Here is a 21,618-nt window from a genome sequence, read left to right as displayed (position 1 = left end):
ACGTTTATCCCAGAACGAAGCGGAAACGAAACCCTTTCTGTTTCAGTATTTAAACTCGCCGGTCGTGGAACCGGTGTCGTCGCGTATCGAACAATACCGCCTCCTTTGTCGCGGCATCTTTTTTTCTCCACTTTCCGACCATGGATAATGAACGATTGCCGCGCAGCCGATAATAAATGAACGAAACCGCAGCAGCTTTTTCTTTCCGTTCGGTTGCATCGCGTGGAACGAACGTTTCAACGAACGCGAGACGAACTTTCGTCCGCGGGCTGAATTTCATCCGATCGAACGGGAAAGTATAACGTTACGTGGGGCAAAGCGTACGCGGAATATTCGTCATCCAGCCGGTAAATTACAATGCGCCGTGTGCAGTTCATTGTACGAGTGGATGCGTCTATATACCCGCTTTATTACGTAATTTCAGTCGGCAAATTATTACAATTCGTCCCGGCGGTTTGCACTGTTAACGATGTTTGTATTATACGTACATAGCCGCGCGGCAGGGCGGCATTGTACGCGTGAACGAGAGGCAAATAGTCCAATCGATAGATGCCCGCCTTTGGTATTCAAATCAAACACTTTGGGCGTATCTACATTTATAAACGTCTATTATCATTCGCTGGATAATGAATCGCCAATTAATTACCATGCTCCAATCAATGGTAGGGCCGACAACGAAAGTACAACGGGTCGGTTAGCATTTCGTTCGCGTTTATCGACCCCCAGAAGGACGTCACGATTTTTCTATTTCCATCGAATCGATCGCGCCACTAATCTTCCGATTTCCTCCTCTCGAGCCGATCGCGTGACAAGCGTTGTACCTTTGCACGCGATCTTTCGCGAATGTGCGAAACTTTAGGGAAACTACGGTGGTCGACGTACTCTGATAAAGAAAGAAACGACATTTGTGACGTTAACCAGTTCGCGAGCTGGGATCTCATCGAAAATTCTATCTGGGTAGCGCAGTCCTAAAATCATCGTGGACGTTGATGGGGTCGTTTCCGCGCGATTAGAGTCAGGAAAGGACGAGGAAGAGATTCGCAACCAGGAGGACCTCCGTTTACAGCGGTGTCAGCCGGCGGTCGCGGCGACCGTCCGACCGCAGCACTGTCAACCTGCGTAATTAATCCACGTTTCAGCGGGCCTGAAACGCCCGACAGCAGCCTAAGATTTACCGCAGTCCAATTTTACACCTGTCCGTCATCCGAACTCGCGACCAGTTACCTTTCGCTTAATGAAATTTGCTCGCTTGGTAATTATCAGTGCTTCGCTCTGGGATTCGTCTATCCACGTCATTCTGGCTCTCTGGGCAAGGCGATTTCTCGTTCGCAGTTACAGATCGACGATTAATTCTGTATCCGTTGCGAGGATATTCGAGCGTCATCGCTCGATCCATCCAAGTCAAGTTGCCAGATCTCTCGCTCGCAGAGAGTAACTACTACTCCTTACGTTCGTTATACACTGCTGGCAACATTCGATGCGAGATAGCTTGCGAGAATCGTCTTTGCACTCGTTCCGAACCTCCTAACGTTCATTTGTCATGCTTATTTCCGCTCATGGGCTTCTCGGTGGCAACGATGCTTAGAATATCGACGAGCCAACTAGCAATTGCCATGCTGGAATATTCGCTTCTTCGTTCTCTATCGCGCATTAATCTGCCATGAATCGAAATTACGCACGAGTGTACGAACGCGATCGCAATTTTCGAGCATCGTTGATCTTTTCCATGGTGTAACGCGAAACCGTTTGAAATTTGTCGCGATTTTAACCGGTCACGTCGGATTCGCCATGCACGATTCGAATGTTAAAGGTCGGCGTAAATTTGCACCGCTGTGAATATCACGGGATTCGTTTCCTCTCGTTTTTTTTTCTTTTTTTTTTCAAATCATCGATCCCGGCGCATTCTACTTCAGTGGGAGAGGAACGTTCAAAGTTGTTACGAGTCTCCAAAAGCAATCACACGGGAAGACGATGGATTTCGATGAAACAAACTTATTTTCTAAAACGTATTACGCCAAGCAATCTGCGTCCTTTATTTCCTCGAGTCAATATTTCCGCTCGCTAGACCCGACAGTTTGCAAGGTTATTGCAACGTGGACCAACCGAAGTATAACCGAGTTCATGGTTGTCTTTAGAGTCGTTCGTAGCGGCGGCGCTGTACAACTTTTGATTGGAATACGCTTTTACTATTCCCTTGCAACGCTTTGAAACAACTTAGGTCCGCAAAATCGGTGCTCGTTACGCTTTCCATCGTTTACAACGACCATCACTGTGGCTGATGCACGGCCGAACGAGTGAAAAGGACGCTGTTAGAGCCGCGTGACGAACATCGTTGCGATTCGGTCTTTCGTACGTCGATACACCACCACGAGCTACGAAAGATTCCCAGTGAAATTTCGTCGAACGCTGTGTAAATGTCAAAATCGTATGAAATGTTTGCTGTTCGACATTGCCAACTTCCGATTCAAAAGTATCCAGCTAAGTATGCACTTCGCTTTAATTTCACGGAAGGAAATTCATAGAGTTTAAAGATGCTTTATTTATCCATCGATTTGAACCAACCGCGACTCGTTTGCGTAAAAGTTAATTTCAATATTCCTCGTACATTTTCCGTTGCGGATTTATCGATTCCGTCTGGCCGCGGAACCAGGAATTTGATATCTGATTCGGTGTTACGCAGCTGTTATTGTTACTGCACCTGTACTGGCTCGATGTTATTGCAGTCAAGCTGCCATGATTGACGCCGTGAAAAGCCGACCCAATGAAATCGCGGAAAAATAATGCTCGGAATACGACACTATACGTGTCGACGCACGGTCGACTCGCTGATATTTTTGCCGCGCTGCTAACAGTTCGTCCTACGGTTATACAATGGACAAAGCAGAGAATAGACCTATCACCTTATGGGACTTCGCATCACGCAAATTAAAATATCGATCGTGGGAAAATTCAATATTTAGAGCAACGAGTTTAAAAATTATATTGAACTTGATCTCGGTCTCGCGATAATATTCCTGCACGTGCGGTATAAATATCTCTCTCTCTCTCTCTCTCTCTCTGTTCAAATTTGCTCGTATGGACACTGATAACGTGTAATATAGCAGCTGGCATCTGCAGTGTACTGTAGAATTTCTGAAAGTTGCATGTGGACTTTGGAAATCTAGAATGGATTTCGAACGATTGTACGTAAGTCCGGCATCTGCAATTCATTCTACATCTTGCTGAAGTTCCTTCGGGATTTTAAAAATCTAGAATGAATTTCAGATGCTAGGACGTAAGTATCATGTGCGGAATTTATTCTAGAAGAATCCTTATGGGCTTTGGAGAATATTTTAGCAAGCAGCTAAGGTCCGTACGTCGTGCGCGTCGCGCAACCGCATAAATCGTTATATGTCAATATCCGCGGCAATCCAGCAGAAAATAGATTTTAATTTCATATATCGAAGTACGCGACTTATTCTAAAATATTACACTGGCATTATTGTATGTAACCGCAAAATTTGAATGGAACACAAATGTGCAGCAACATTCCGAGATGCATTGTGTTGCTACAACTCGAAACATTGATGCGGTATTGCGACTCGAATTTCGTTGATAAACAGGAATATTTGATCTAAAACGTAAGTACAATAACATCGTGAAAACGTACAAGAGTCAACCCCGTATTTTGTGTTATACGTATGTGCCTAATACGAGTTCGGATTAAATGGTGTGGGTTTATTATACGGCTCGTTTATTCGATTACTACGTCTGCAAGATTTTACATTATCGTTCGATGTAACGTCCGCACGGATAGCTTAGCAGAAATAAAATCGACGTCGAACGACACGCAAGAGGGCGGCGACTGGATGATCGCCGTTGAAAATCGTATTGAATAGAAGCGAATCGGTGTAAAACCTAAACGACTGCTTTGTAGCAACGATACACATCCCTACGGGCGCGTCGTTATCACGAGCGTCATTACAAAGCGACCAAGCACATAATGGTCACGAACTTGTAACGATAACGACGTTGCCGGGCTTTTAGCCGACTGCGCGACCATCTCCTTACTATACGAGCTAGAAAGCTCCGAATGGACATTGGACGTGATAATGCGCGAAAGCCCGTTTGACGATCTCGCTCGATTCTAAACACAGCTGTCGTTGTACAGACACTCGGCGATACACGGCCCGTCTCGATGCGATACGTACACACGTGTGTACCAAAGGGTTGCACGACACTCGTGGGATGCGAGCGTTCGCTCTCATGAAAAGATGACGGGACACCGGATAGAGGACCGCGAGACGCGATTCCGGAGTCTCGATGCGCGCTACAACGTTGTTAAAATTTATGAATAATGTAGCAGAGTAATGTAGTTTCCTAGTAGTTCGTCGAAAGTAAAATCGCTACCGTCTTACAGAAATTTCACAGAAAACACGATGCTCGCGACTGTTGGAAATTCGGCCGATGAATAGCGGTGGTTGCGCGAGATGGATGCGAAGACTAGAAAGAAAAAGAAAAAAAAAGGAAACGACGACGAGCAACGATGCAGACGAGCGTACGCGAACCGCACAGGAAACCAAAGGGAAAGTGCCTTGCACATTGTTGCTGGGACGGTAGAGAACAGCCGGTTTACGCAGTGTAAACGATCTTTCGCGTTGTTTCGTGGTTTGCAGGAAACAAGCAACGTACTAAAGCGTTTTACGACCGGCCTATACAAATTGCAACCACGTTAAAACAATCCACCGCGTTACAATTACAGGCGCAACGAAATCGCTGCTCCGCGCAATCCACGGATATGAGCATTGTTACACGGCTGGCTCGCAGCAACGCGGATATTGCCGATTTACGAGCTCTTCACGATCCGCGGCTAACGTCGGGGTCGCCTGTCATACATCCCCTCGTCGAAAATCTATATTTTCCGAACGACGGAATTTTCGTTATCCTCCGATACGGTCAACTCCGGCCCGGCTTCTCCAGCGGTGCTTTACGACGCGCCGAATACCCGCTCATACGAGAAGTAATTGCGCAGGTGGAAATTAATTTTCAGTTGGCCCGTTGCCCTACGTGACTTCGATGCTTCGCATTACCCGTCGAATTCCGCTGAATGGAAAATCAACCGCCTCACGATCTAACATTACTCTACGAGAACCTTGGTTTCAGCTGCGACAAATCGCGATGGAAAATTTTAGAAACGTTCGTGTTTAATGATATTCAGACGAGGATTCGTCGCACGGAAGGTCGCGTATAGTTTCGTAATAAAATGGGATACGCGCGATTCCGTCTGGAGCGTGGATTGATTTTGAGAGAGCAAGCTTCACAGCTTTCGCAGCCATTATGTGATTCAAATCTCCATATTATTCTATAATCTATTCGCTAGAATAATAGCGTAGGCCATGGCGATTAGAGTCGATCGCATGCCGACCGGAGGCTCGTTCGACTTGCACGCCACCACCCACCAATAAGCACCCTTCGGTATCGTAGTTGCGTACCTTGCGCACGTGCTTAAACGTACACGCTATCGTCTAGCGGATTTGAGCAGATAGTAGCATGCCAACCGATATTTGCGTCTTCCGGCGTCTTCGATTATTATCGTTCTCTCGAACGCCATATTTGCTCCATGGCGTAAACACTGTCGTAGCGAGTGATAAAAAGACGCTGGAATATCGGTGGTAAGAGAGAAGGATAGGAGAGAAATACATAGAGTCGAGGGATGAACGACGACACGGCACGTCTGATTTATGAGCTTCGTAACCCAGACGAGAAGACTGGATACCAGCACTGGCATGCAACGCCGGCTTCTTCGTCTTGTGTTTCATCATCTTCTGTCTCTATTGCGCTATTTAATCCGCGTTTAGACTTAACGGGATTAATTTTGAAAACATGAACATATATCAAAGATCATGGAAAATAAGAACAATTTTCGATCGTCAAGCTGATTATAAAAATCGAGTTCTGACCAGTGGATGGCATAAAATTCGGTACAAAAAATGTAGTTTTCAAATGATTTGCTTTTTCGTCGATATACGCGAGATCGGGCGCATCGATGAATGATGAAGCACCGGCGGAATGTTTTCCACGTTGCCTGCGAGGCGACATTAATTTTTCCACCGCTTGCACGATCGCTAGCCTACCTAGTTGCATGTAACGCTTCTATAATGATTTATACGTGTATAAGCTATGAAACACCGATAATTACGGTAATTGCAATTAATCAGATTTATGTGCGTTAACTATAAATCTGATTATATCTGGATATATAGGTATAGTAGTGGCAAAATCTCCGTAAACGTACTAGCCCCGATTCTATCCGAATACAAATTAGAGCGTGAACGCGACCGAAACGACGACTCTCGTTTGTTGATCGAGTCGTGTTTGCCACGATGAAATTATCGGATTCTTACAGTTCACGACCGGCTGAAAAATCTGAATATCATGAAGAACCGCGTGGTCCATCGTACGAACTCATTCTCATTCTTTTCCGCCGTTTTCTTCGCGCGACAGCGGCGTATTCGTTCGCAGGAATCGACAGCTGTGACCAAACAGCGGACGTGCGCGAATAAAATTTTCAGTCGCGGTCCCTTGATTCCTGACCGAGGAAATACGACGTCGACGATGACTCGCGCTCCTTTTAAAATTTCGAAGGAAACTTTCCTCTGATTTCCTCCTTTACGTCGATCGAAGGCCCAACCGATCTTGCGGTTTGCAGTTAAAACGAATCGCGGCGAGACGATAATTGCGACGAACGAAGTTAAGCGAAAACCGGACCGGGGACACGGAGAAAACGAAAAGGGATAACGAACGAATGAAATTTATGTCCGGTTTCGAGGTCGTTTCGCGCGACATCGGATCCGCTGCTTTTCGATCGAGATTTTCAAATGGAATTCTCAGCGAAGCAATAGGTTCCGACCTAGGAATCCGAGGGCAAGACCGAGGCCAGAGATCCCCGGTCAGTTTCGACCCGGCACGTAATCCTCGGACGAATCCCCAAGACCAACGGTATGCTTTTGCCGGAAGCCCTTCGTCCACCGTTCGACCTTTCCTAACCGATCCGAGCACCGGCTCGTTCTCTTTCTTCAGACAATGAATTCGCTCCTAGAAATTTCACTCTGTTTGCCGAACACTCCATCTTTATCGTTTAACGATCGAGTTACTGCGATCGTATGCTGCAAACTTTTCGCGCTTCTCTTCGCTTCCTTGCCCCTAACAAACTTTTCTCTTTCCAACTTTCAACTTCTTTTTTCCGATCCTATCGAGGACAACCGTTCTCGTCCTAAATCTATTATCCTTGTTGTCGCGTGTACAGGCAAATCGATATCTATTCGCCGATCGCGCTAAATCCATCCACTCACGATCGGTTGGCTTGCGGCGAAAAAACGTTTGCCACTATCGTCGCCAATGTACGGATATCGAACGTTATTCGGATTAAGTTGGACGATCGGTGGTTTCTCTTGGAGCTTATACTTCAACGGTGAATCGAGAACACCTCGGAGACGCCTGAGGCAAACGGGGTCAGGAAGGAGGTCTCGGGTCAAGATGGGGATTAGGATCTCCAGGGGTCACCTTGCGAAACCCGACCTAGCACTATACGTCTAACCCATAAATTATGTCCGTCTAAACACACAATTCCTCTATGAGTAGCTGTCTAGAGATGTTTGAGTGGGTGGAAAATACGAAGAGAGGAACCAAATATCCTGTCGGTGCCTTTTGTAATTTCCATTAAAACACGCTGATAGAGTGGCGAACAATCTCGTTTGTTTCTCATCGAGGAAAATCATGGTGCGTCGAAATTTGTGCTAGGTATCAGATTATCTGAAAAGTATCTCTTTTTCACAAACGTGTTTTTCGTAACAGTGCACCTTCTTACAAACGCAAAACCAGGTCTGTGAGATGTCACGGTGTTTATCTTGTGGCGGCACTCGGGAACAATGTATATCGCCGAAACGAAGTGCCTGATGAGTCAACAATATCCCAATGTTCGAGAAGAAGACGTGCGTGGCAATGGTCGCGGACGCCTAACAAACGCGTGGATAGTGGGAAATTGAGGGGCGACAAAAAGAAAAGAATCGGACCCCATCGACAGTTAAGTTTGAACCAGGAAGCGATAAAGTCGAGTCGTAACCGCGCAGCGAGATTGACCAGCGAAACCGAAAGCGATACGCGACGCTATCAAAAGAAGACACTTGTTAATAAGTATATCGTTAACCTAAACACCGAGTGATTATTAACCGAATATCACCTGAATCTCAACGGAACAAAATGGATCGTACGTAATTAGACAAAATAATGTAAAACAAAAAACGTGTGTCTATTATTTCCTCATAAAACGAAAGAAACTTTTCGGACAACCTAGTACATACTGTTTGGTTACCTGCCCCTATATCTACGCCTACGTGTTCCCGTGTCGTAAACGCTCCTTCTCTTTTATGGCATGTGATATCGTTTCTTATTTCCTGCTCCAATCGTACGTTTTTCTCGGATGATATTTTATACAGACATTCATTGTGAACGTCATTTCTGATCATCCACTCGAGAGAAAAATGTCTCGCTGAACAAACCGCGTTTCATAATTTTCATCGCTGTGATAGCGCGATAAGAAGTGGTTTATAGCGTAACTATATAGTCAGTGAGCTATAGCGTCGAGCGTTATTTCAATGGACGTGTCAAATTTATTCAGACAAAGGTTTCACGTCGTTAAGAGGATACGCATAAATATTTGATAACAGGATGCGATAGGAAGCGAACTCGATAGGAAGAGGGTGCGTGCGTGTATCCTTTATCGGAACCATAGGTTTGCTAAGAGAACATACAGTGTGTGTGTGTGTATACAGCTATGCGCATAGTTCACATACCGACCCTTCCTCGCATGGTATGTTATAATTAGTGCTGTAGCGAGCGCACGCAACATTGATATGTCCACGAGCTTCCGAATACTTCCTTAACGAGATGGCTTTGTAAACAACGAGTTAAGTCTTCGCGTGCCTCTTCGATCTGTCCTTTTCTCTCTTTTTCAGATCACCGAGCCGATTAAATGTCGTCGTTGCAATCGAGTTACGATGTTCCAACGTACCGAGCTTTTTGAATCGAGGTCGAAAAAACGGTGAAATCTAATTGTTTCCATATTTCATATTCCACGCGGAATGGCAACGCGCTTGCCCTGCAACGTCCATCCCGATAGAATCGGCCCTTTGATCAGCCATCACGGGGCGCAAGAAAGTCGGGCTGTCGATTAAATTTGCATTTGGAAATCCGATTATCGCGGATTCAAATTTTTTAACGCGGACAGCCGGGCGTGGTAAGCAGCGACTGCCACCTAGGTCGGCCGCTTTTAAATTCAAATTCTACGCGACGTCGATTAATTACAAGACGTCCACCAAACGCAGCTCTATACCCCCCGCGGATCCAAACGTCACACCGTGTTTCTCTTTTCTGCCTTCCTTTCTTTTATCGCGTCGTTTGCACGAGCTCGCGCTCTGCCATCGTTTCCTCCGGCATTTGCAAAGCCTTGCACGCAGTCGCGATACGCGCGACAAACCAAGGTGCGAACGGTAACGGTTTCGCAGAAGGCGTCGAGGGATGAATAAAGGGGCGAGTTAAAGCGCGTCAAGGGAGTGTCGTTTCCTCTTGCCAGGTTTCCACGCAATAATCGTTACCGTGAATAGTTCGCGACCTACCTCGAGAAAAAGAGTCGTCGAATGTCAACGCGCGCCCGGAGCGTCGCTGCGAGTTTGCTCCAGCTACGTATCTCTATCAAAGCGTGGTAACGTCACGTCGCGTCTCGTCTAATCGCTACAACGTATCGCGACGATCTTTGCGCACCTAATTTATAGATGAGATCGTAGATCTCGCGGTGGCTCCCGATTGAAACCAATAACTCGAGCCCAGCGGATCGAGAATATATCAATTAATCACGCGCGGCGTGCAGAAGTTGGCGCGGATCTTCCAATGGCGCAGTTACATCGATGCTGGTACAGCGAAGAGGCGTCGCGACGGTTATCAATTATTCGCCGATAAAGCTGCCATCCAGAAGCTGCTCTCGCTCCACCCACGTCGGTGCCCCTTCAGACACCGATCCAAATTTATCGACGCGCTATAATTACGTGCCACGAAGTTGATTGTGCGTAGCTGCGGTCCTCATTAGGCGTGTACGCCTCACCGTTATGAAGAATTCTGATCGACGTATTGTCGCGCTTGTCCCTTTTATCTCTCACTCGCAAGGAACTAGTTGTACAGCGTAAATGGAAAGTTTGCAAGCCAGCTAAACGAAAAACCGCAGCTTTCGACGAAACATCGTTGAGATTCCATGAAAATTGAAAATTTATTCGACCGTGTCCGCGGTAAAGTATCGAGAAGCGAAGCTACCGCAAAAATAAAAAATGACAACGATAAAAGATCTGTGCGATAAAATCCGACCGCGTCAATTAACGCTGTTCTTTTGAAACCGCGAAACGTTGAAAAACAGCCACCGAGAGGGAAAAAGAAGGGGGTGGGACAGAGGGGGAAAAAAAGAACCTCGGCGATGTATTAATCGCCAGGAACCGTTTATTTCCTCGGGCATTCAGCAGTCTCTGGGTAGTTGAGGTAGCTAACCGCTTGAAAAATGATGCAACATCGTAGCGTCAGCAGTGACGGTGCCGAATTCTAGAACCACCGACGAAGAAGCAAACCGCGGCAGGCATGCAAGTTTAATTGCGAAACTTCCCAAACTATCGCGAATTACGGGAAATATTGAAAAACGCCAGTAATATCACGGCCGTCCGTTCGGTTTGCGGCTGTTCTATTTTTATCCAGGTATTCGGCCTGCGTCGGTCGAGATATTTGGCAAATAGGAACGAACGCATATATACGCGAGCAGCCAGAAAACAGGCCGCGGTCGTGATTAGAAGATTCAGCAACCGGAGATAAAGATCATCAAAACCGTAGACCACCGGTACGTATCTGCCTCTATACTCGTCGTATCGCGTGACCGTGACACGATTAAAATTGCTTAATGATCGTTTCAAAATAATTCGGAAGTTCTCGTTTCGTTTAGCCGATGCGGGTTTTATCGATAAGAGGTTTTTCAAACAAATGCTACTAAACCTAGAGTCTGGATAAGAATTATCGCGCGAAAGGTACCAAGTTCTATTTAAATCCAATGCGGTACGGTACACGGTTCGTTAAGAAAAATCATAACGAGTAATCGGTCGAGATAATTGTCAATTAAGAGGGATTCGTGTTTTATTCGATTGTATTTCCAAAGAAATACCTTGCAGACGTCATTTTGACCTATTGTGTAGCACCTACTCTTCGTCTCTTTCTCCTTCTTCTCCTTTTTCTTTACTCTTTTCATCCGAGCGAGAAAAATTATTCCGAACGCTGTAGCTGCATTTAAATTCACCCCTTCCACTGATCTGGTTTCCTTCCAATTTTCAGGTTCATTAAGGAAAATTATAGATACGCGATCGAGCGAAATAATTGTCAATTAAAACGTTTCGTATTTCATTGATCCGCAAGTTCGAAAGGGTCGCGGGCGACGGCCAGCTTTTAATTAATAACCGTTTCAATTAAGACGCGTCCAGTCGTTTAGCGATCCGACGTGACAGCGATAGCGGCGACGTATATGGCCGCGTAAAATTTTGCTCGCGGGAAAGAAAAACGCGGAAATGCTGCGGGCAACAGCAGGCCTTTATGAAGGTTCCGCGGTGGCATTATTGCGGCCAACTCGCAAACGGGAGAAGCTCGCGGTCGCGTCCGCAAAACGGAATGCAGAAAGGAATTTGGAGTTCGAGTGGCAAGAGGCGAGCGAGGAACGAGCAGTGACGTACGTTTAATAACGCGGACCGGCTTGTATCTGCAGCCGTCATGGTGTACGGGCATTGTAATGGGAAAGAGAGGGCGATCCGACCGGCGCCGTTTACTGCATACTAGTCGCGCGAGTTGCGAATTCCTCAAGCGCCATGAATTTTTCGTCACCGCGGCCAACCAAAGCGGCAGGTCGTCGGTCGTCGAGACACCGCACGGATTTCAGCGTCGCATCCTCCGACACAATCTCGCTCGATCGCGTAAATTAACCAACTCGCCAACCATCTTATTACGTACTAACAAGAGCAAAGAACGAATCACTCACGTATACAACGGCACTCCAGCCTCGTTCTTGAACCAAAAAACCATGTGCAGGCTGTCCTCTCCGGGTGGAGTAATGTCGCATGGCAGTTCCGCTGGTTTTCCTTCCACGACGCTGATATTGACCAATGGTACTGCAAACGAAAATAGACGGATGGTATCGTTAAAAGGTTGCATTCGTTGTCGTTACTCGATTTCGATTTCGATTTCGATTTCGCGGCCGAATTGGAAGAAAATTCGAGCGCAAGAGAAGATGGAGAGAGTGGACGAATATCCGGGCCGCATTCTTCGATAGCGAAAATCCGGATATTCGGATGCAAACACAATCGAACGAGGATGATGTTGGCCAGCGATATGTAAAGTGCACGCGGTATAGGATTAAGAGATCCGCTTATGAAATTCGGTTTGGACGGACTGCCGTAAACTAGTCGTAGCATCCTGCTTGCACAAGACGATCTTTCGAGCAGGTAAATGGAAAGCTCGAAGGTCTGATCATACGGAACGAGAAAATCCTTCGGGAATTTCCGGTAGGCTATTTCGAAGAAACGAGTTTCCATTCGATTCGGTCCGTTGCTTTCGTTTTCTCCACGCTGGACGATCGAAACAAGAATCGAACCTGCAACTATGTACCAAGTGCCACGTTCGTTCGAGAATTTCACCAGAGACTTTTTTTTTCTCTTCTCCACTTATATACGAACGAAAGAGACTCCGAGAGTGTCCGAGTGTCCCAGTTCGTCGAATCCGATTTGTCGCGGTCGTTTCACCCTCTTGTTTATCGAGCGTGACGCATGCCACGAATATGGACGTGGATGCATGAAAATTTCCGTTTATCGTCGATAAATCTTTCTCTCTCTCTCTCTCTCTTTCTTTCTGTCTTTCTCTCTCTTTCTTTGGTAAGCGATCGTTCGCGACGCTCGAAAACCTAAACCGGAAGGATTAGCTGGCGTTTCGCGTTTACTCGCTGGTTATAACAACCCCGTCTGGTATAAATATCGCTTAGGGGTGACTGTTTACCATATAAACGCCCCGGAGCTACGGTACTCATTTGAATTCTCAGTTTTTCCACGTTGTAACGAGCTCAAGGTACGTGCAACAAGCAGCAGTTACCTCTTCTCGGGTGGTAACGCGGCTGCTGCCACCGCCTCGTACCTACTTTCCACGTTAAAAGTAAGAACCCTCGGGAAGCTTCTTCCCGGATTCGTTATAATTTCATGCGCGTATTTCGCGGGTTTGCTTACGATTTAACGTTTGCTTTTAGTCCAGGGTACATGCGCGCGCGCGCTCGCCACCCTACTGCCTGGAATTTTTCATAAGCGTCACGCTTCTTTCCCTGCAAACTGTGTAATTTGATTAGCCCTGCGTCGCTGTTGCTCTTAACGGCTACATCGTCCGCGTCCTCGCGAAATTAACTACCAAAATGAGCGAGGTAGCCTAACGGCCCCGTGTAATTAACGACGCGGTCCGTCCGATTCTGCATCGTATCCCGGGCGCTGCGACGCGACAGCAGCTGATCCTCCGTGGCCAGCGAAACACCTAAGAGACCTATAGCGGTTGCAGCTTAACTCTGTTGATTTTACTTATTTATGTAAGCGGCGTAGATACGTCGTTGGACACGAAAGCGACCGCGCCACGGCCATCAATCAGCCGCGAACAGCTCGCGCGACCGCGTGTAGTTTAAATACCAGAGAAGCCTTGAAAGCCGTTTCGATTAATGAAATTCCGCAACATGGCCGCAATTAACCCTCAAAGACCCGAGGCGCTGGTCGAAACGTCCAGCAGCGTGCTAATGGCGGACGCGGCTCGTGTCGCATTCGAAACGCATTTAATGAATTCGTTATCGACCGGAATCAACGTTTGCCCCGGTGCTACGAACGCCCGGACGAAGAAGCGTCACGGCAAACTTCGAATTTGCATGGGTGGAATTTTCGAACGTCCTTTCGTCGCCGTTCTCGGTCCAGGGTCCTTTGCCGAAACGAAACCTTTAACCTGCGGTGGCCTCGGTGTCTTGATTAAAACCGCGCAAATTTCCTGATCACGGCGATTGAACGAAGCGGCGCCGATCGATGAAGGCGAGAAGCGTGACGTCGCGAAAGATTTCGAGTTCAACCGCGTGGAAAATGCAATGCCGCGGGCTTCTGTTTTCCATTAGAGTCCAACGGCACACGTGTCGTACGGAAGATTGAGCAAAAGTTTCCAAAGTCACGGGTAAAAAGCGAAACTTTTCCTTGGATCTTAGTAGAGCTTCCCATCCTGGCGAGTTTCGCGTCCAACTTTTCGGGTCGAACTCGTCGAAAACTTACGGCCACTCGTCATCGTTGATCACCGCGATGCTACAACAGGGCCAAGTATTTTCATAAATCTTCCACGATGACGCGGATTGATCGTACGATCGAGGTGCGACATAACGATTACGTTCTAATCGTTCGCAAGCCGCTGTGCGACTATCGCGCGTCGATTCGAATTCAAACGGTCCGATATCGATGCAAATTTCATGGAACCGGCGCAACGTGCGCTTGGCTTTTACGCGGCCCAATCCAGGCCGTAACGCCAACTTTGCCATGCGTTTCCAAATCCTCTCTCTCTCTCTCTCTCTTGCTCTCTCCTCTCTTTCTCTCTAGCTACGTTCAAGGCAAATACGCTTTTACGATATTTTCATCCTCGAAGACTATCGTCTCGCTTTGCTCTACCCGGCAAGCACGTTCTCCACAAGTACAACTCGCAATAAAGAGTGAAAACTGTGACTTTGCATCGAGAAACTACGCGGAATCGTTTAATTTTATTCAAGCGCATCCGATGCATCGTTCCCGAGGCGACTGATACACCAACAATACAAGTTTATCCAAAATTCGCGCGACTGTTAACAGCAGGAATAATATTAATGATAAACGCAACGAAAATACGTCGAATACGAGACAAGTTTGGCCACCTGCTCGATCTACGTTCGGCTCGGTTGAAAATGAATGGAAAGGGAGAGACGGAGAACGGAAGTTACTAAGAAGCATTTGTCAAGCGCATTAACCCCACGATGCATGGCGGTGCAAGATCGATGATTCGAGTGCGACCCACGTTCGCCGAAGGACCATTCATCCTGCAATGTTTCCACGAGGAGTAGTCGAGACAACGAGGGAGGTAGAGCGTCGCGACACCGAAGGGATAATGGGGTTCGTTTTAACAAGGCAAACGTTACGATCGTCAAAAAGAGTATGCCATCTTGCTTGCAAATTAACTTCAGTCGGAGGACCGGTTGTTAGGCGCTATTATACCGACAATTCGTACAGTCGGATGGATATGCGACAGAACATATAGAAGGGTGAGAAAGGGAGGGGGAGAAAGGAGAAAAGAGACAGAGAGAATCGTAAAAGGGACAGGATAGATACGTAGGAGCGAACGACGAGTCCGTTATTTACGGAGAGTCGAGTGTGCTCGGTGCCCCTCTCGCAGTTTCCAACGACAGAACCCTCCGATGTGACCGACCGTTTTACACACGTTAAGCGACATTGTCTACGCTTATTGTCGTGCTTCGTCTCTTCCATATCTGTTTCGTACGGCGCGGCGCTAACTCGAAGGGGGAGGGCTATAGCAGAGGACGCGTAGCGAATTAGAGTCCTGTTAATCAGTTGCTTAATTCCTTGCGCAGGTGCGTCGCGTCGTCGCATTACGAGATACGAGGATCCGTAATTCTGCTGTCTGATTTTCTCTATCCTTCTCTCGTTTTCGATAGAGAAGGATCGTAATTTAATATCGGGCAATTTGTCCGACGTTCGGGAAAACGCGACCGACAGATTCGATAGATCCGTTTCGCTGTAAGAACGAAACGATGAAACAAACAGGAGGAGCAGCAGTCAGTTTATAAATCGTGGCTTGTCTTTGTCATCGAGGGAGATTCAGTGGAATCTGACGCATGGAGCCCCGTGTTGAAATTTTTCGTAGTCCCGGGAACGGAGAGGGCCATCGTTTAAAAAGGAGAAAGAGACGAGGAGAAGAAGCGGGGAGGGTAGAAGAGGAGGCAAAGATGGCGAAGAGACGCGAAGGGTGGCATCGGGGGGCTTACGCTTTATTGCGTATTTACATATTTTCACGGAATCCCCTCGACGTTTCATAAAATTCAACGTCTTTACAAGGGTCGGCGCGATCCCGTTCCCAGGACGCTTCGTCGACACTTTATACCTTTGAATTTCTGCGACAAAGATTTTCCCCCTTACTGGCAGTTAGAGTGGAGCACGAGTCGCTAGCGTTCCCTCTTATTTTTCGAGGGGATCGGTTCAACGAAACAGACCGACTCGCTCGCTCGGAGCAAAAGCACATTGCTGGATCGGGTGAATTTAAAATTGATCGGCGATGCTTTCGAGTATGTAAATCGCGTTTGGCAATTACCATCGAATATTTCGAGAATTTTTCACTCGCATTCTCTCGCTACAGCGAATGCAAAGCAAGAGCAACTGACGGTGGAAACTCGTAGATTGTGTTTCCGTCTGGAGGAACAAAGCGGAAAGTTTCTCGTGATACGGGTGTCGCGGTTCAAACTTTGCGTCGAATTTCGCGGCTCCGGAGTTAAACTCGAAACGATCCGGAAGATGCCGGGATCAAGAACGGATCAGAATAGCGGACGACCGATTCTCGTCGTACGGATCCGTAAAATCGAGTCGCTTTGAATTAATTAGGACGTTTACGAGCGCTCTGGTTCGCGCGGTATTTCAGTCGCGACTAGAGCCTCGTAAAATTCGACGGCAGGCTAAATTAAAGCCGTGACATCGCCTGGGGCGATGTATCGAAGTTAGCCTCGTAGGTTTCAAAAATTCCAAAAATCTACGGCTGATATCGTCGAGAGGGAAACGACGAACGATGGCCAAGGAATTTTCGAACCGCGAATCGAGTATGCTCTGAACGGACTGTATCGCGAGAGGAATGTAGTTTGCTGGCAAGCAGGCTAATTGAGATGTCGGCCTCTAGAGAGTAGAACGAATAGTTCAGCTTACCCTCATTTCCGTTTCCTCCCCTTCGAGATTCCCCGTCGAGCAGCCGGGGCGTGCTTAAAGCGTAACGACGTCGCTTCCGAATTATTAATAGCACCTTATCCCTTGGGAGCACCATTGTTGTCCGAGGTCTAGACCCTCTCGGGGTCGTCTAGTGGGTGACGACTGCCGATGACGATTGCGCGAGACCTACGCGATGGATATAGAAACGTACACACCACTCCAAGGGGAGAGCGAAAGCCGCGCAGAGGGAAAGACGCGCGTCGAGGGATTTACAGCTGCGTTCGCTCGCTCGTCAAAAAGAAACGGTCGTCTTTGTTTCGAAGCGACAGCCACCGTTGACAAGATGTAGAGTCATCGAACACGATCGCAGGATCGATAAAACGTTGAATACTGTAAACTTTATCGACGCGCATTGGCGCGCTGCGGAATATTAACATGCAAGCTTTCACCGATCACCGCGACAAGTTCGACATGCAAAACCAAAGAGTCGTTAATCGTGGTTCAGACGACAGACGCTGTAGCCTCGAGACTCGATGTGAAGTCATCGTTTAGGCCGGAGATAGAAATCGGGTTGTTGAGGTTATTCGATGTGTAAACAGAGAAAACTCGTGGATAAATTGTAAGACAGAAAATATATTTAAATAGAAGCGTAATTATAAGTAAGAATACAATTTCAGCAGGTCCAGATCCGCACGCTAGCTGTGTTACCCAATAACTGAAAACCCCGAAGCCAACGTCACCTGTCTACTGTTTATGGCCTGTCTTCGCCGCAGTCTTTTGTCTACACGCTGTCGATGGCTTCAGCGCTTGAGAAAACAAAAAAAGGCCAGATGCAGAGTTTTCTTAAAAGTGGTGACCACTTCAACACGGGTGAATTCCACGCGGATTTCCGCGAGTGCAGCTTCCGAAGGTTCTCGCCGTTGACGAGCGTGCGTTCGAGTTACCGCGTGCAACGCGTCGTTGCGTTAAACTCGAATCGACGCTCATTTCGTTCGAAATCGATGAACGAATACTCGACGAGCGTCGAGTACGACGTTCTCAGGTTTGGAGCAACGGTTGAGAAGCTGGCTGAGTTTTCGAAAAGAGATTAAGACTATGGGCGAGGCTACTCGGCAGTTGGTAGACGGAACGTACAGCCTGTCCGACGAGGCAACGTAACGTTACGTCGCGTGGATGTCTGTCGCCGGTGTTACAGGCTGTGCAGTTGCCGTTGCATTGTGCAAAGCCGGCACCCGGCCGCGAGACACTGAGTTACGAGCCACGGAAGGGAGGTCGCGACCACGTCCGGTTGTAATGCAGTTTGCGCAACAATAGGAGCCACAATAGGCCAAGGGAGCCACGGTAACGTCGCTCTCCCTTCGGAGACGTTGGCCTTTGACCGAGGATCAAAGCGTTGTGCTCCCTCTCGAACGTCCGACCTCGCATTATCCTTGCTGGCCGCAGTCCTTTAACGGACGACTGAGATCGACCGAATTTCGCGGTTAATGAAATTTCCCAATGGCGCTACGCAACGCCGCACCATTGTCGTTTTTATTAGTTGGCGAGTTTTAGCGTTTACCTTTCGATCCGAGGAGGAATTCGAGCGTGCATGGAGCACGACGCGACCTGGCGCGCCAGTCCATGTTTCGATGACATTTTTCGCCGGGGTCGCGAGAGCGTACCGTTTTCAACGAAGCGTACCGAGCCGCGAGCTTTCGCAAATGGTGCGAACAACACCGTTAAAATGGACTCTGGTAAACACCACGAGAACCAAAGCAATTTGATGGTAATTTTCGTTTCTCCGCGGTGTGCAGAGATACGATCGATGTGCTTGCATAGGTAGGACCTTATCGATCGCGCGTGAATTTACCTGTAATTATGACGAAACGCGATTCGGTACAGCAGGTCGCAAGTTTAACGAACTGGGACGAAACTGGTTCGAACGCGACATCGTCGATCGCGCGCAACCGAAAAAACTCCATCATTGGCACGGAGCAAAAGTTTGGTGGCAGCGATCGGCCAAAAAAGGACGCGCAAGGACCATCATTTGAATACCGACCGAGTTCCGGATCAGAATTTCAAACGAGATTTCTGTTTAAAGTATGCTTAATCAACGTACTTTTGCCGAAACTTTGATCGTTGCTCGTTAACGGATGTATTATACTTTGCTTTTTCCGGCGAGGTCGTTTCGTTTATCGCCATCGACGAGAAACTCGCGAACGGATCTCGTTTCTCGCCGTTTCCACCGTCAAGGAAAACTCAACGAACGAAAGAAGGAGAAGAGAGGGAAGAGAGCGGGTCGAAAGTTGATCGGTTTAAACCCGAGCGCGCGAGAAAAAGAACTATCGATTCCAGGCGACGAAGCTCATTGCGAACGGTCTAGGGCTACATTCGTATTTTACTTGCGACGCGACGATCGCGTGCAACTTCCCAGCGAAATCAATGGCGAAGTAAACGTGAACGTCGGTCGACAGCGTGAAATTGAATTAATCCTGAATTAAGAAATGGCGCGCAGGGTAGAACAAGAGCAAAAGAACCGCGAGACGAGCAAGAATTCCGATTGTAGGGAAATCGGAAAGTACCGGACGAGATGGTCGCGGCCAGAGTACGGATAGACTCCTCTCGCGAATGTTCTTAGAAAACTTTAAATAACGTTTGTAAACTCCGGCCAAAGTAATTCGCGTAAGAAAGCCAGATTCGGGACTCGCGGTGAGTGGCGAATCGAGTTTTCAAGTTGAAGAATAATATCGCGTTTTCGCGGACGATTATATTACGATCGGGTTGCCATTTACTCGACGTTGCTACATCGTCAGCAGGATGCCGGAAGTCAAACGATCGATTACAGAAACCGACACGACGCGACAATCGCCGTGTCTGTGAGCTCTAGTTCAACAAGTTCCGTTGCTTTGCTCGTGAAATAATATCGAGAAATTAATCAACGATTTTCAACGTTTCCACCCGTTGAACGTTAATTCGTTTTCTGTTTTCTTCTGCCGAAAGTCAACGACGACCGAGTGGTTCTCTCGAGCGGATACAAACACAGCCACGTTGCCTTCCTTAATTAACTTACTATCCCGTTAAATTACGTTCTAAGTAATAAAGCGAGACGAGTTTCTTGATCCATCGAGCGCCCCGCGGTCGCTCGTCCTTCACCTTTGACTGTGATAGGGCACGGACTTTGAGTCGTGCTCGAACGAAACCAATTACTCGATCCTCGATTATGGATATTTGCTTGTCGCGCGCGTCAATACTGTCACTTAACAAGCAAATACCCAGATCGAGGCGAGTTAGATAGGGGCCGAATCTACATCATCAATGGACCACTACCACGGTGAAATAAACGCGCGCGACAATAGCGAAACGGTAAGCGTGGAAATTCTGTACGTGAAACGTTTACCTGTTTCCCGATGATAGCAAGACCCATCGCTTTAACGCTTCGATTACTTGCCGTTTACAGCCTAGTGAAATTATTAGGGTTCATGGCGAGCGAAGTGACGCGTCCATCGCGTCCACGACATAATTAGCGCAACGACATCGTATTTCAGGATATGACGCGAGTCGTGATCGGCGGCAAACTATTTCCTCCCGTCGCAGAAACTGTAGGAACGTGTGACGTCGCGACACAGCGGTCGGAAACAAAGTGATCCGTAAATAGCGCGAAAAAGCTATTTCGCGATCGATTTCATTCGAATCTAGAACAACGACCATTTCCGTGTGCGACGGTATCGGGTTTCGGTATAACGCGCACCGAGCCCACACTCCGCCGGTTTTTCTCTCGAGCCGAGTCGAACCGAACCGAACCGAAAAACGGTGAACGCGAGCGAATTCGATCACGCGGTGATCTCCCGGTTTTGGCTGAACGCTCGAACAGCGGCATCGCGCGTAGACTGTGGCTGCGATTCGACGCGCGCGATATCGCTTACTTTTTGACTCGGCATGCACGATGCACGCGCACAGCTGCGGCTGCCTGTCGAGTTCCGACGGAAGTCGATCCCGCGCCAGCGAACCGTATCGCGTGCGACATTTGCGGCTCGTTTTATCCAGCGCTAACGAAACGATTCGTCCGAAAGGGAAAATAAGCGCGAGAACGTCGAAACTGCGTTGGCCAGGCGACGCTAATACGACGCATCGCAACCCGGCAAAAATCTTCCGTCTGCGGGGGAACGACGATGTTCGATCGAGCAGCAAGAGTGTACCAGCCGGTGGTAGCGTGCTAATTAAAACCGTGAATAATTGACCGTTCGCCGCTTTCCAATAATTAATTCCATCGTCGGTGATAACGTCACGATTCATTCCGTATGGAGCGCAGGGAAAACGCAACTGGATTCGTGTGGCCGCGACACCCGCGTACCGTCTCTCGTCACCTATACGCCGCACACACGTCGCCGCTTTATCCGCGCTTCGATATTCCTGACACGCCGACACGTTGCACACCGTTTGTACCGGCCGATTTCCCTACGTATCGACTCAACTTGCGCTTGTTATTTCCATAAACTAATACGATCGTTTAACGGTCTGTCAGTTGACTGAGCTTCGTGTCGCACCGTGCAACGCATCGTACTATATGGAAAATTCCCAG

At 47.8% G+C, this 21,618-nt stretch overlaps 1 protein-coding gene across 4 annotated transcripts in view; it reads right to left on the bottom strand.

The window, feature by feature from the left end:
* The window catches only part of LOC117205103 (nephrin-like), a 252,859-nt gene that overhangs the window by 148,741 nt on the left and 82,500 nt on the right, over positions 1–21,618 (bottom strand). For 2 of the 4 annotated variants that reach the window (XM_033443190.1, XM_033443191.1), the window contains exon 2: positions 12,089–12,218. In XM_033443190.1, coding sequence (XP_033299081.1) covers positions 12,089–12,218 — 130 coding nt within the window. Of the gene's footprint in view, positions 1–12,088; positions 12,219–17,060; positions 17,580–21,618 lie in introns of those variants that run through there. The other 2 variants (XM_033443189.1, XM_033443192.1) reach the window with 2 other exon arrangements.

Source organism: Bombus bifarius, unplaced genomic scaffold (assembly GCF_011952205.1).
Source record: "Bombus bifarius isolate JDL3187 unplaced genomic scaffold, Bbif_JDL3187 scf7180000007986, whole genome shotgun sequence".
Classification (NCBI taxonomy): domain Eukaryota; kingdom Metazoa; phylum Arthropoda; class Insecta; order Hymenoptera; family Apidae; genus Bombus; species Bombus bifarius.
This window is presented reverse-complemented; position numbering and strand designations above follow the sequence as displayed.